Genomic DNA, 15,599 nt, shown 5'->3' on the forward strand with positions numbered 1-15,599 from the left:
TTTTCAACGAGAAGGTTCGTTAATTGAGTGAAACTCATCACACAAAAAGTTGTGAAAATTTTCACAACCTCCGGCCTACAAAAATTTATCCAATTCCCATAATTTTCTTCGCCGCTCGTTTATATACCGTTTTTCGTCTGCGTTCTTTTCGTTCTTCAACTTTACAATTCTCCGTTTTCCGTTTTTTTTCATTAACGTCGCTCTCCCAAAACTTCGCTTTTCGTTTTCTTCACTACTTTTCCGATTTTCGATGTAGTATGTCATATGTGATGAAGTATAAGTTGTTTTTGCTGTAGTATGTTGAGTAAGCTAGTATGCTGGTTTGTTGTTAAGGTCTTATAGCTTTCTAGGGTGTGACTTAAGTTTATTCTCGAGTTACGGCTGGATTGCCCTTTGACTTTTCAACTTTACTAATTTACTAGCCTTCCTGTTATAGTATATTAGTTTTTGCTGCTGTATGTTTGCGTGTAACTGTATGATTGTTAGTTGGTTTGGTTTGTTGCCTTCTAGGGTGTGACTTAAGTTTATTCTGGAGTTACGGCTAGATTGTTTCTTCACTTTTCCAGCTTTCATAGACTACAAAAGCGCTGCATATTAATTAATATTTGCTGTATTTTGTTTAATATTGTTGGTATGCTGATCGGATGTTTAGGTTTGATTATTGCTAGGGTGTGACTTAAGTTTATTCTGGAGTTACGGCTAGTAATTTTTTTGCTCTTTTCATCCTTTTAGTATACTATTGTTTGCCGTAATTTAGTTTGTTATTTTCATATGTAAAGCCCCATAATGACTTGTGCTAGTTTGTCTCTTGCAGTAGCATCTCTCCTTCTTCCTAGGGTGTGACTTAAGTTTGTTCTGGAGTTACGGCTAGTTTGTTTGGTTGAGTTTGCTGCTTTGGCCTGCTAGCATAGTGGTTTCCGACCTCCCCGCTCGCTGCTTAACCGTCTCCTGCCCGTTCCGACCCGCCTTTCCGTTTCTTTGCGCGCTACTCGCTCGTCCGTTGTGTCCGTCTCGTTTCCCGTTTCTTCGTGCGTCGCTCGTTCAGCGTTTCCGTCCCGTCCGTTGCGTCGCCCGTTTACTACCCGCGTTTTTGCCAGTTCCGTTCCGTTCCCTGTTGCGTTGCGCGCCGATCGCCCGTCCTTCCCGCCCCGTCCGCTTCACTTCCCGTTTCGTCGTGCTTCGTCCACTCAGTCCTCTTTCCCCGGTTTCCTGTGTTCCTGTATAGTCTCACGTTGCTTTCAAGCACATTAGACGCACTCTATAATTTGTTAATCACTTTCGCCGAGTAATTCAATACTCGGTAACTTCTTTTCTGCTCTTCGACGTCTTGATTATCAGGTCGTCGTCATTTGGGTTCGGTATAGCCCTCATTCCACGTGTTTGGTTGAAAGTTACTCTACATTGATAAATTGGCCACTTCAATATCATGACCGAACAGCAAGAGAAATTGAAAAAGCTCTTCAATGCAAGATCTAATCTAGAATCTGAGTTATGTAACATCCATAAGGACATCACAGATGCCATAGATCGTCAAGACAGGAGGGTTAAAGTTGAACGCTTGGTTTCTAAGTTAAAGGATGTCTTCAGTAAACTGGTGCATAAGAATGAAGAACTATTTGACTTAGCCAGTAAAGCGGAGAACCCAGATTCAATTTACCCTGTCCTTGAGCAATGGTTGGATGATGTAACCAAGAACAATGATAAATTCTTGCTTGCGGCTAGAAGCTATATTGACTCAGTTGCTGACCGAGACACCGTATGTGAGGGCGCTAATCTTCAAGGCCAATCTAAGAGAAGTTCACGCCGAACAACATCATCAATGTCTAGCCAGCGTAAACATGAATTTCTCATTGCAAAACTAAAACGCGAAGAGGCCGAGAAACAAGAACAAGCTGCCATGCGCCTCGCTAAACAAAAACACGAAATTGCCATGAGAAAAAAGGAGCTTGAAATACAAATGGAACAGATGGCACTTGAAGAATTGGAGGAAGACCACCGCCAGCGTGTTGCAGCAGCTAAATTAGATGAGGCTGATTTAATGGATAATCATTCATTGTTTAGTCACCACTCAAGTGAACTGAATTTGTTTAAAGATAGGGGATCAGATAGAAGTCAGGGACTTGTTCAGGACTGGGTAAATTCGTTTCCAGCAGGTAATTCAAGTGAGTTAAACTTTTCTCGTCCTGGTTCAGCAACCGCCGACCCTCCTGTTAAAGATACTTCCCCTAGTAATCCTCCAGAAAACCCAAGTGATGTTGCCGATAACTTACATCATCTTGAAATGCTTTCTCAGTACACACGGCCAGGAGTTGCAATTTCTGTTGCCCAGCAGGAAGCTTTATATCGGGAATATCTCCAGGCTCAACTGCAGCAATCACTCATTGATCAAAGAGTCGAGCAGGCACATAGTCCCTCAGGCAGTGGTAGGGTGAACCAAGTATCAGTCGACGTACAAAATGTTGCACTTCCACCACTTCAGCCACCTATGCAACCTCCCCGGCCACCGTCACCCGCTATTGCACCAACGAACGCCATCTTTGTACCTGATTTTTCAACAAACCCACAAATAAATCAATTCTTGGGTCCAAAAAGCTCCAGTGTGCCTTGTCAATTACATATGTCAATGCCTCATGTTCCGCAACAACAGAATCCACCTCAAAGTAACATTCAACACCAAACACAAGTCCCTATTGCCCATTCCCCGCATGATGTCCCTCCACCTCTAAACCCACTCGTGAACCCGCCACCCGTAATCCCGCCTCAACAATTATTAAATCCTCAGCCTCCCGTGATTCCGTCGCCCATTCCAGCGAGCACAGCAACATACTTACCTATCCCCAACATTCCACAACAAAACATTGTCCATTCACCTCAAACCCGCCTGGTACCGTGTCCTACAGCACAAAGACCTCCCCAGAACTGTAACCTTGATCTAAACTTGTGGAGTTTTCCACAGAATAAACCCCCAAACGTAAACCAGGCGACAAATAATGCTACCGCCTACAAAAATGTTCAACCGTACCTACCCCCAAGCACAGCTAACCCCACCATCAGCCATCCCATCTTGCAAATGAGTGCACAACATAATCCAAAAAGCAACTACGCAGCTAACTGTAGCATCCCTGTTAACCCCTTTAGTACAACTACTAACATCGTGCCACCCTTCGTCACGCCGGTTATACATCCAACATACGGGCATACTGCTCCAATACCATTGTGCTGGGGTGGCCCACCGCATCCCACGCCTCCAACGTCAGTATCTGAAAATGCAAGCTTGATTAAGGCATTCACTGACGCCTTAACTAGCAAGAGGAATGACCCGCTACCCGAATGGAAGTTGTCCCAATACAATGGGGATCCCCTACAGTGGCACGAATGGTATGGTCAATTTAAAAGCGCAATTGACTCTCAGTCCTTAACTGATGATGTAAAACTGACATACCTTAAGACCCTCGTAACAGGTAAAGCTAAAACAGCTATAGCTGAGTTCGCCTACTGCGGCGCAATGTACAAAGACGCACTGAGGACCTTAGAACGTAAATTTGGCCAACCACAGGCGGTCGTAAGTGCTCATTTGGACAAACTCAACAGCTTTCCACCATTGAAGATGCACAATAGCGATAACATCATTAACTACTCGGGGTGCATTTCAAGTCTTGTCGGGGTATTTAAATCACTGTCATATGATTCGGATTTAAAGAGTGCTGCGCTTCTCAACACTGCCGTACAGAAGCTACCACCCAATATGAAGGAGTCATGGTCCCTCTTCACGGTCAAAAAGCATTGGGTGAAACCTACTCTTCTTGATTTCAACGATTGGTTAAAAGAGAAGGCCGAAGCGCACGATTTAATGTAGAATACCGCACTTAAAGCAAGGACTGAGGATACCAACAACTCAGTAACCAGATCAAAAGTTGCTTCAAAGGCATTTGCTGCAAATACGCAACAGAAGAGTAACCTTAAGCCGCAACAGAGATCTCCGTCAACATCATTCTCTAGTTGCATTGTATGCAAAGGCAGCCACCGGTTGTGGGAATGCCGTGTCTTTAAGGAAAAGACCCCCACGCAGAGAGCCAAGGTCGTGGCTGAGGCAAAGCTCTGTTTCTCTTGTTTGCGTGATAAACACATGTTTAGGCAATGCCCAAGTCCCCGTAAATGTAGGAAAGATGGTTGCAACAGCTCCCATAACACCTTACTTCATGGAGCTGAAAGAGTTTTTCCAGCTAAACCCTCAACAAACAACAACATCGATACTTCGAAGTCGAACGCAGGTACAAGTAGGCCATCTACGGGTCAACAGCAACCAAGCAAAACAACCACTTTGTCTTCCGTGACGGATGTTAAAGGCCTCCTTCAGGTCACGGAACTGAAACTTACTAATTCTTCTGGTGCCAATACTACGGCGTTGGTTTTATGCGATACCGCCTGCAGTAACTCTTGGGTGTCCGATAGTCTCGCAGCCAGACTCGGTTTGCAGGGTACCGCATTAAAACTGACCGTCAAGGGTATAAACACGGAAGAACTCATAGACACAAAGGTGGTTCAATTGACTGTGACACCTCACAAAGATCAAGACTTCGAAGCATTTACCGTACGTCCCTACGTGAGGGAAACATTAAACGTAGGTTCCGACATCATTGACGTGAAGTCCATGCAAGAAACGTACCCACATTTGGCAGTTCTAGATCCAGTAAGATATAGCTATGGAGAAATTGAGATGATACTTGGACAGGATGTCTACCATGCCATCCGCCCGTTAGAGTATTTTTCAGCCGACGAAAAGTGCTCACCGTTCGCTGTCCGCTTGCCCATAGGTTGGGTTTTAAGTGGCCCACTCCCGTCAAGTTCAAGTTTAGTCTCGGTGTGTTTCAAAGCCAATATTGAACAGGATTTTGAATTAGCTTGTCAGGTTAAATCTTGGTATGATATGGAATCGTACGGCGCGTTCAAGCAAGTTGACCCACGATCCGCAGCGGATGCTTGCGCGCAGGAAATACTTGAAACAACAACCTTCCATAACGGCCAAAGATACGATGTCGGTATGTTATGGGCTGATGACAACACCCAGCTCCCGAATAACTACTTTTCGTCACTGGTACAGCTGAAGTCTCTCGAAAAGCGGCTATCGAGAGATACATCATTGAAAAAAACCTATGCTAATACCATCCGTGAAGACTTGGAAAAAGGTTACTTGATTACAGTCCCTGATGCTCACAAGGTAGAGCAACGGTCGGATAGAGAGTGGTACCTACCACACCATCCCGTAATCAATCCGAACAAACCGGGAAAAGTGCGTAGGGTATTAAATGGTGCAGCAAAGTTCCACGGTACTTCTTTGAATAAATCTTTGCTCACTGGCCCCGACCTGCTCCAAAACCTAATCCACGTACTACTTAGGTTCCGTCAACATCAGTTTGCCGTGTCCGCAGATATCGAGGGTATGTTCCTCCAAGTGGGTGTCCCTGATTGGGACCAGCCATCACTGCGTTTTTTGTGGCGGGAGGACCCCACAACAAATGTTGTAGTGTATCAATACACGCGCCATATATTCGGGGCTAAAGACTCGCCCACATGCGCTAACTATGCACTGCAACGCACGGCCCGGGACAATGTTAATCAGTACCCGGAAGCAACCAAAGCCGTCCTAGAAAACTTCTACATGGACGATTACTTGGATTCGGTGGAGTCACCTGAGAGGGCCCTCAAAAGATCGAAGGAGTTGGTACATCTTCTCCATCTAGGTGGGTTTAAGCTTACTAAGTTTGTAAGCAATGTACCAAATCTGGCTGATAGAATTGATGGGTCAACTCAGTCTACCGAACCAAAAGTAATTGCCTCATCTAAGGAGGATTCTTCGCACGTGCTTGGGTTGAAATGGGATCACAACAATGATACTCTAGTTGTGAGTCGGGATACCTCCAGTACAGTAACTAAGTCTTTAACACAACGCTTGGTATTGAGCCTAGTGTCTAAGGTGTTCGATCCCATCGGCCTAGTGGCACCATTTACTGTTGGCGCCCGATTGTTACTAAAGGACATCTGGCGTGTCAGCGGGCAGCATTGGGATGAAGAATTACCAAAAGACACTGTTGAAAGGTTCCTCGAATGGAGTGTAGAACTACCCAAACTTGCCGCAATCACTATACCAAGGAGCTACTTTTCCGGAAACTTTGAACACCTGGAACTACACATGTTTGGCGATAGTTCACAAGAAGTTTTCAGTGCCGTTGCATTTCTCCGAGCTCGAGTAACTACTTCGAGTGGGCCCCAAACGGAGCTTGCGTTTGTCCTGGGTAAAGCTCGCGTAGCACCTATGAAGGTCATGACTGTTCCAAAGCTGGAATTACAGGCAGCGCTACTGGCCGCTCGATTGAAACAAGATATATGTCGAGCTCTCACAGTAAAAGTCAACAGGGTTTTCATGTGGACCGACAGCACTACTGTCTTGCAATGGCTTAACTCTGCAACCAAGCACCCAATATTTATTGCAAACCGTGTTTGCGAGATTTTAGAACACACTAGCGTTGACGAATGGAACCACGTTGCCTCAAGCGATAATCCAGCCGATGCCGGTACTCGTGGTATGTCCGCTGAGGTTTTGCAATCAAGTAGCTGGGTAAGAGGTCCAGATTTCTTAAGAACCAAGGAATTCCCGTTCGAACCAAGCATCGAAGTAGTTAAAAACATCAAACTTGGTATAGTAACTAAGGAAACTGACGAAACCAATACATCATTGGCCGCATCCGTAACCAAGTCAACTAAGGAACCGCCCCCGCAACTAATTCCCTTCGATAAGTACAGTTCTTATCAGAAGTTGCTACGGATAACAGCGTACGCACTCCGCTTGTTACCTTCTCACGAATGTTACCGTAACGTCGATGGTAGCATCATAGACCCCACGGAGCTTGACGAAGCCGAGCGTCATCTCCAGTATCTTGTGCAAGGGGAGTCATTCAATGCAGAGAGAAAAGATCTTCTCGAAAACAAACCCGTTAAACGGAGTAGCCGTATTGCCCCGTTTTCTCCCTTTATTGGGCCAAATCGTCTAATCCGATCGGCAGGCCGCATCAAGCGGTTGGTCGAAGTTGACTTTGATGTAAAACATCCTATCGTTCTGGACGCACGCCATGCATTTGTAAAGTTGTTCCTCAGGCACACGCACGTCAAACATCATCAAGGTATTGATTACCTGCGGGCAAAAGTACAAGAACGTTATACTATCCTTAAATTACGTTCCTCACTACGTTCCATTAAATCTAACTGCCTTACGTGCAGGATGTTCCGCGCTGCCACTATTCAACCCATCATGGCTGATCTCCCAGTAGAAAGACTTGCATACCAGTCTCCTCCCTTCACGAACACCGGGGTCGACTACTTCGGCCCGTTTTACGTTACTGTACGTAGGACTACCGAGAAGAGGTGGGGTTTCCTCTTCACATGCTTAACTACTCGTGCCGTTCATGTTGAAATCGTTCCGTCCATGGACGCCAGTTCGTGTGTAATGGGCGTGGAGCGGTTCGTCTCCCGTCGGGGTACACCAGCCATTATTTGGTCAGACAATGGCACTAACTTTGTTGGCGCGGAAAAAGAACTACGCGAGAACATCGAAAAGTGGAACACCATCAACATCGCTGTAGAACTTGCCCACAAAGGCATCAAGTGGAGGTTCAACCCGCCCAGTGCGCCACACCAGGGTGGCATCTGGGAGAGGCTAGTACGTAGTTTTAAGCGCGTACTTTACACAATCCTTGGAACACGTCGCCTCACAGATGAGGTTTTAAATACCACTTTTTGTCTGGTCGAACATGCACTTAATTCGCGTCCGTTAACGCCCGTAAGCGCCGACCCGGCCGACCTAGGCGCATTAACACCTAATCACTTTCTCCTCGGTAACCAAGCACGTAGTCTCCCCTCCATCATTGGCGTAGATGAGTTTGATCACCGTAAACGTTACGCCCGCGCGCAGTCCTACGCTAACGCTATTTGGTCTCGTTGGATCAAAGAATACGTACCGGCGCTGAACCGACGTTCCAAGTGGCAGACGCCTGCCGACCATCACCTTAAGACCGGTGATTTGGTTTGGGTAGTTGAAGAGACCAACCCAAGGGGTTACTACCCCACTGCTCGGATCACTGAACTTCGTTACGGTTCCGACAGCGTCGCACGCTCCGCCGTATTGCGCACGTCCTCCGGATCGCTCGTTCGCCCGCTTGTAAAATTAGTACCGATTCTCCCAGCATCTTCTTCTAGGCCGGAGGATGTTAGTAACTAAATAGATGTAAGCGAGAAATATATCATCCAATCAGATTCGAGTATTTATGTACGGATTTAAATATGCATAGAAATCGTTCCAATTTGCGTACAAAGCTCAGAAAAAGTGCAAATAACATAATTCCGTCAAACCTAATAATTAAACCTATCAAGTAAGGCTCGTTTGAACTTAATAAATTTCGGTTTTTTGCACGGTTTCGAATAGAATGGTGACCAGCTTTGATCTCAAGTATCAGAAATAGACTGATACCAGTTAAATGAGCAAAAAGACTTTGCCGTCTAAAGACACTTGTTGCTATGATCGTGCTGATGCTTATACGTTATTGGATTGTACGTTGCTATCATCGATGAGCTCAATGTTGCTTGATATTTGAAATTGAAATTCCAAAACGGTAGACTGTTTTAATAGATTTACAGCTACACCAGTTGAGATGCAAGATCCACCACCGGATCGAATCTGGTATCTCCCACATCACCCAGTTGAGAATCCTAACAAGCCCGGCAAGGTTCGGCGCGTCGCAAACGCTGCCTCTAAGTTCCGCGGACAATCACTAAACAGCAACTTGTTAACAGGTCCTGACCTACTTAATAGCCTACTAGGAGTCCTTATGCGCTTTCGTGAAAATCAAATTGCAGTCCTCGCGGACATCGAAGGCAGGTTCATGCAAATTGCTATCAACCAAACTGACCAGTCAGCCCTTCGTTTCCTGTGGATAAACGACGATGAAATCCAACAGTATCAGTTTACAAGACTAATTTTTGGCGCTACCTGCTCCCCATCCTGCGCAATTTATGTTTTGAATCATTGCATTGATAAAAACGGAGATAAGTATCCCGAAGCAGTCAGAGCCGTCAAAAGTCACTTTTATATGGATGATTACATCCAGTCCCATGATACGGTAACGAATGCCACTAAAACAGTTCAGCAAACGATTCAGAGTCTCCAGGAAGGTGGCTTCCGAGTCACAAAATTTGTTTCTAATGAACCCGATGTTCTGAAAAACATACCAACACATGACATTGAAGAAAAAAGTGAAATTGTCAGAGTCCTTGGGCAGAAGTGGAATCTGAAAAGTGACACCCTCATTATGAAATCGCTAACAGATTTTTCAACGGACGCAATTGAGTATACTCAGAGGAAAATCTTTAGCCTTGTATGCTCGATATTTGACCCCCTCGGCATACTGTCACCTTTGACAATCCGTTTCAAAATACTTCTCCAAGAAATTTGGAAAAATGGGAAAAAGTGGGATGAACCACTACCCATACAAATACGCAGAAGACTTCAGAAAATACTAGATTCATACTTCGAAATGCCTGAAGTACATCTTACCAGAACACTAACAAGTCTTCGTTACTCTGAGAGTAGTGCTGAATTACACATATTTGTTGATGCCTCAACAGCTGCAATGGCAGCCGTAGCGTACCTGCGAATAACACACAACCATTCAGAGATAACAGAAACTTGTTTGCTGATTGGAAAATGTAAAGTTGCTCCATTAAAGCAAACAAGCGTACCCAAACTTGAACTCGAAGCTGCAGTAATTGGAGTTAGGCTACATTCTACAATCGTGAAAGAATCCTCTTTCGCATTTAACAAAACTCAATTCTGGACTGATAGTCAGGTGGTCCTTGATTGGATTGCATCTTCCAAAAAACAATCTGTATATATTGCGAACCGACTCAGAGAAATTGCAGCATCAACCAAAACAAAACAATGGAGACATATTTCCACATTGAACAATCCAGCCGACCATGGCACTCGTGGCCTAGATCCACGTGAAATATCTCTCAAATGGTTGCAACCTCCAGAGTTTCTGTCATCATCAGAGCAAATCAGTAACCAGGCTGTACCTTCGAAACCAGCTGTCGTAGCAACCACAGCACTTACAGCTTCAAATGTTCCAGAGCCAATCATAGACCCAGCACGTTTTTCGTCTTGGACGAAAATGCTACTCACCTTAGCCACTGTCTTTAACTTACTGTTCAGAGCGAAGAAATTTCGTGACAGCAAACAACAGTACACAACCGATGACATTGATTCATCTCGGAAGCACTTGATCAGAAATTCTCAAGAGAACTCATTTCACACGGCAGTTTCATCATTAAAAAGGGGCCTCAAGCCCCACAGTAAATGCAAACTACGGTCTTTGAACCCAATCCTCAATCAAAACGGTATACTCCGTTCATGTGGAAGACTTCAATTTGCTCCTGATTCACTTGAAATAGAAAAGTGTTCAATTATTCTGCATGCGAAAGACACAATCACACGTTTGTACCTAGAACACGCTCATCGCATATGCATTCATCAGGGAACAGAACCCGTCAAAGCGTTTGTTCAGCAACGATACCACGTATTTGGCTTGCGAAAGTGTCTACTTAGCATAAAGTTTTGCTGTTTTTTATGCAGAAGATTTAATGCAGAGAACATACAACCGATCATGGCTCCTCTTCCCGATTTCCGCTTCCCATCAGCCGCAACACAATTCCCGTTTTCCAATAGTGGTGTCCACTTCTTTGGACCATTTTATATAGAGGACACAAAAGGAAATCTTGAAAAACATTATGGTTTGATTTTCACGTGCTTGATCACGAGAGCAGTCCACCTTGAAAGCTGCCCAGCAGATCTCAACACCGGTACTTTCCTAAATGCATTTCGACATTTCACCAGTAGACGATGTCAACCAGAACTGCTGTACAGTGATAATGGAAAGACATTCATCGGAGCGTCAGAAGAGCTGAAGAAAAGTGTAAAGAGCCTTAACAACGACAAAATTTACAAGGCTCTTGCTGCTACAAACACGACTTGTAAATTCAACCCGCCCTATGGCCCCCACTTTGGCGGTGTTTGGGAGCGCTTGATACAGACAGCGAAAAAAACGCTGCTGATCATTCTAGGCTCAAAACGACTCTCACTTGACGTATTCCAAACAATACTGGCAGAGAGCGAAGCCATCTTGAATTCAAGACCTCTCACAAATGTCGCTGATCTTCCCGATAACGAGATGCCTCTCACACCTAACCACTTCTTGATTAGTCGTCCATTCAACTCTCTGCCACCAGGAAAAATTGACAGCCAGACTCCAGCCAGCTTCAGGACATGGCGGAATCTGCAACAGATGATGAACCACTTCTGGAAGCGACTTGTCAAAGAATACCTACCGACACTACTCAAGAGATCAAAATGGAATGAGAACAACCAGTCGCCACTTAAAGTTAATGATGTTGTCTGGATCCTGAAAGACATGACTCCTCGTGGAATTTGGCCTCTTGGGCGTGTGTTGGAGGTGTACCCTGGACGAGATGGACAACACCGTGTGGTGAAGGTAAAAACGGCTTACGGTACGTTCGTTCGCCCCGTTTCCGCACTCGCACGCGTTTTGGCTGATTAGCCACGTTTTTATAGTTTTTTTTCACGTAACGGTTTCTAGGCAACTTGGGCTCTTCGACGACATGTCCAAACGTGTTGCTGGCCCCTTGTTCTTCTTGGAGCTTGTTGTGAAACAATCAAGTCAAGCGCATGAAAACTTGACTCAAGTCCTTGAACAAGTTGAAAACGGTTACCCGCAAATATGTAATCATCAAAAAAACTGTAACAAAAACCTTTACTCAAAAAAATTTATTGACTAGAGAACTTGTTCCCATATATATATATAGAACAATATATATATATATATATATATATATATATATATATATATATATATATATATATATATATATAATAAAAATAAATATGTAAAACACTACTTTTTGGAGCAATATATCTGATGCAAATCCGCAGGATGATCGCCGAACAAAAATGTAGTAACACGGAAAGTATGCAGAGAAACTGTGCTAGCTCATAGAGATCTTGAAGACAGAGAAAGCTCCTACAAAAACAACTGGACTAGAGGATGAAGAGAGACGTGCAGATTATCTTAGTTCAGAACAAATGAGTAACGTTTTGTTGTCAAACAAACAGAATTCAGCTCAAGCGGAACGAGTTCTCTTTGGTTTCTGTTGGAACCCTGCAGGATAAATTTTTTAGTCATAATTTTGCCATTATTCAAAAACCTTCTTCCAGATTTTGTCCCTTTAAAGATTCTGAACGACAAAACGTTGTTGATAGTATCTTGCAATTTTAATTTTTTTCTGAAGGAAAAAAGACGATAGCAAATTTTTTTAAGAGTCTGGCAGATTCCTACAACACAGTCAACCAGGTCAGCTACCAAGCATAAGTACAACTCACTCAGAAAAAAACTAGTTGTAGTACAAGTACAAGTGATCAGAAAACAAATGCATAAATGGTTGTAATTTGGATCCATAGAGATTCGGATGCTTAAAGATTTGGTTCCCTAAAGATCATAGGACTTTGAATTTGTTCACGCTTTCTTCAGTTATACTGTTTTTTTTTTATCTTTAACCTCATGAATGTTGCCGATCGGTGAATCTAGACAAAAATCAAATTCGAACTGCATAACTATGAAGCTTATACTGAGGGGAAAAGTTTAATAACAGACAACTTACGAAAGTTTTGTGTTCATCGTTATATACTATAACTCTTCGAACACATGGCTTATATTTTGTATTCAAAAAATCAGATTATTGATTAAGTACGACTGTTAAACATTTAAGACACGACTCGTCTGTCATTTATACAACGCATATATGTATCTGTTAGTGGTTCCTGGCAGTATATGATACTAAATGAGTTCAGAATACATTTAATAGCCATATGTGAAGGTGTGCATTATCTACTTCTCCATTTATTTTTTTGTTCACGAAAGTATTTTTGTATTAAGTTCATCCATAATCTTCGGGCCGCCCAAAAAAGAATACAAAATACATGTATGTCTGTTACACGCCCTGGTCAAGAAACTTACCCAGCCAAGGTGCTCATTCAAAACAATTTATGGTCAGACCATTTTATCATTAAAATGTAATAACCAATGAGAACTAATTTAACAGTCGACCAAATTCAACACGTGATCTGTTGTTAAATACTGAATCAAATAATCGTCAATTCATTTTTTAGATAACTCCCTGAAGAGTAGTTGTTCAGTCTTCACAAACATAGTAGCTCCTGAATAATCACAAAAATCAACTTCAAAAAAGGTACGTTTCTCTTTTTCTTATTTAACCAAGAGTAATAAGAAAAATAGCTAGCAAAAAGATTATTATTTTAGTCTTCATAGTTGTGAGCGTATTTTCGTCTTTCGTCACTTCAAGCTTTGTTATTTTCGAAAAATTGTCGTAGTTTTGAAATTTGACTCAGCATTTACTTTTTTTGAGGAACATTTAACCTACAGTTCAGTCTAGAGAACCAAGATACTACTTTTAAACAATGTCTTAAATTAATCAAGTTATTGTTGGTTAATAATATCAGGAGATATTTAGACTTGAAATTCTTCAGATATGAACAATCGCTTTCTGTAGCAAAAAAGAATTCTACTCTTTTTAAAGGTGTTTTTGTTGAAACTTTACAATACTTTGACTTGGCAGAAAAGTTATTATAAAAAGTTATTAATCTAGTGTGCAAGAGCATTCAAACCTTTCAAATACTTTTTTGTGCATTTTGATTTAAACGCTATCATGTGTGTGTCAGCCAACGACACTTAGGACAATCTCTGCTTGTATTCGTTTCCTGCACGACAAATAAAAATTGACAACTCAACCTTCTTCACAAAAACGCAGACAATGTTTAAGCAGTCATTTTTTCAGTTTTTTAAAAATAAATTCCGAGCCCATATCTAAATGTTTGGTAGAGCAACTCTCTGTGATCGAATCTATGGTGGTAATTTTTTCATTCTAAAAGTCTTAAAAAGTTTCGGGTCATTATTCCGGGCACACTCAATTAGTTTTTGATCTTGTTTAGCTTCAGAGAAGATCTAACCCGACAGATTGAGCTGATTTTCAGACTTTGCAGTAATTTTGCAGGGTATAAGACTTGCGGAGACAATATGAACTTGTTAACTTGATATAAAGAAAAAACTTAATACATTCTACAAGAAAATTTGTTGAGCTGTATCAAATTGAGTTTTGTTGTTTTTTCAGAGAACTGAGTAGGTGCAGTTTTCAATGTGATCTATCGATTTTCTCCTATGGTTACATTTTTTAATTACAAAACTGCTCTACCAAGAATGGAAGGAAACAGAAGGAAGAAAAAATATTCAGGAAAAAAACTCACTTCAAACAAAGATTCTTGTAATGAGATCGAAAAACCTGCAACAATCATGTAAAAAGACGCAAGATCTATACATTCTCTTGCAAGATTACAGGCAATATAATTTCAAGATCTTCTATGTGTTGCACGAAACTTGTTTTTAACCTGCAATACGTTCTCAGTAAAAACAAAATCATACGACATGTGTTCAAGACCTAACACGAGCACTTAGACTAACAAGATCTTCTTTTGCCAATTCAAGTATGCAAAAATCCAATTTTTGCATTTCGTGGAAAGGTGTCTTAATTTTTGTTTACTTTGCTCATGTGATCAATAGTTGAAAATTGCAGAAGATGAAAAATTAAACAGCCTTTATTGTCTTTGACGTTAGTCACTAAATTTTGCAGAGTTGATTTCTGTTTCTGTGAAAAGTATGTATAGCCATTTGGTTATAAGTTCAACTTAGTTTTTGTAAAATAAAATGATGCGCAGGTGTGTGAGAAGATTCTTGTGAGACGAATCCGAGCAAGTTCAAAACAAATGAAATTAAAGTTATGGAAACCAATATAAATACAAATGATTGTCTTTTGGGAATGCAATTGTACAATTCTAACTTGTAGAAAAAGAATCCAGTCTGGTTTCAGAATCTTAGAGGACTGACCTTTTGTTTCAGACTAAAAGACCTTGATCCAAAATGATGTTGATGAAAGTTGCTGTGATTGCAACCTGTCTTGGGATGCTCCTCGCCATCAACCCCTACTCATACAATAAACGAGGACAAGATGACTCGTGGGACTTCCCATCTCGACGTGAACAGTTTGATTGGAATGAAATGAGGCGTGAATACGACTCAAATTTGATGAAACGGGGCTGCCGCAATGATATGGACTGCAGTTGGCACACTGGTCAACGGTGCAATAAATCCACAGGGAAATGCGAACGCTAATAGCATTTCTGATCTGTTGAACTCTGAACTACTTCTAAGACCAAACAATTCTAAAACTTCTACTTCTTTAACAATTTTTATGCTTCTGTTAATATAATTGCTTCTGTAAATATAATAAATATGGGCTAATCACATTGATCTTAACTTGCAATCAATATAAATTTTAAAAAAACACTATGTCTTGCTAATTTTCTTCGCAGCTGTGTGTTTCTCTGCTCAATAAATTAGAGATAATTC

The 15,599-nt window shown here is 42.1% G+C and overlaps 1 protein-coding gene across 1 annotated transcript; it reads left to right on the forward strand.

Annotated features, from left to right (window-relative positions):
- The first annotated feature begins 2,623 nt into the window (after positions 1-2,623).
- On the forward strand, positions 2,624-15,104 carry LOC142356411 (uncharacterized). The gene is made up of 3 exons (XM_075408326.1): positions 2,624-2,921; positions 8,689-11,558; positions 15,090-15,104. Exons 1-3 carry the CDS (start codon positions 2,624-2,626, stop codon positions 15,102-15,104), a joined length of 3,183 nt encoding a protein of 1,060 aa, XP_075264441.1.
- Positions 15,105-15,599: the final 495 nt, after the last annotated feature.

Source organism: Convolutriloba macropyga, unplaced genomic scaffold (assembly GCF_964194025.1).
Source record: "Convolutriloba macropyga unplaced genomic scaffold, txConMacr16.3 SCAFFOLD_3390, whole genome shotgun sequence".
Taxonomy (NCBI): Eukaryota; Metazoa; Xenacoelomorpha; order Acoela; family Convolutidae; genus Convolutriloba; species Convolutriloba macropyga.

What these genes read in the sequence shown, in the direction of transcription:
- LOC142356411 (XM_075408326.1), top strand. Translation starts at nt 2,624, where the DNA reads ATGCCTCATGTTCCGCAACAACAGAATCCACCTCAAAGTAACATTCAA. An exon ending in ACAAAGACCTCCCCAGAACT is followed by an intron (nt 2,922 to 8,688) that starts GTAACCTTGATC and finishes ATAGATTTACAG; the next exon opens with CTACACCAGTTGAGATGCAA.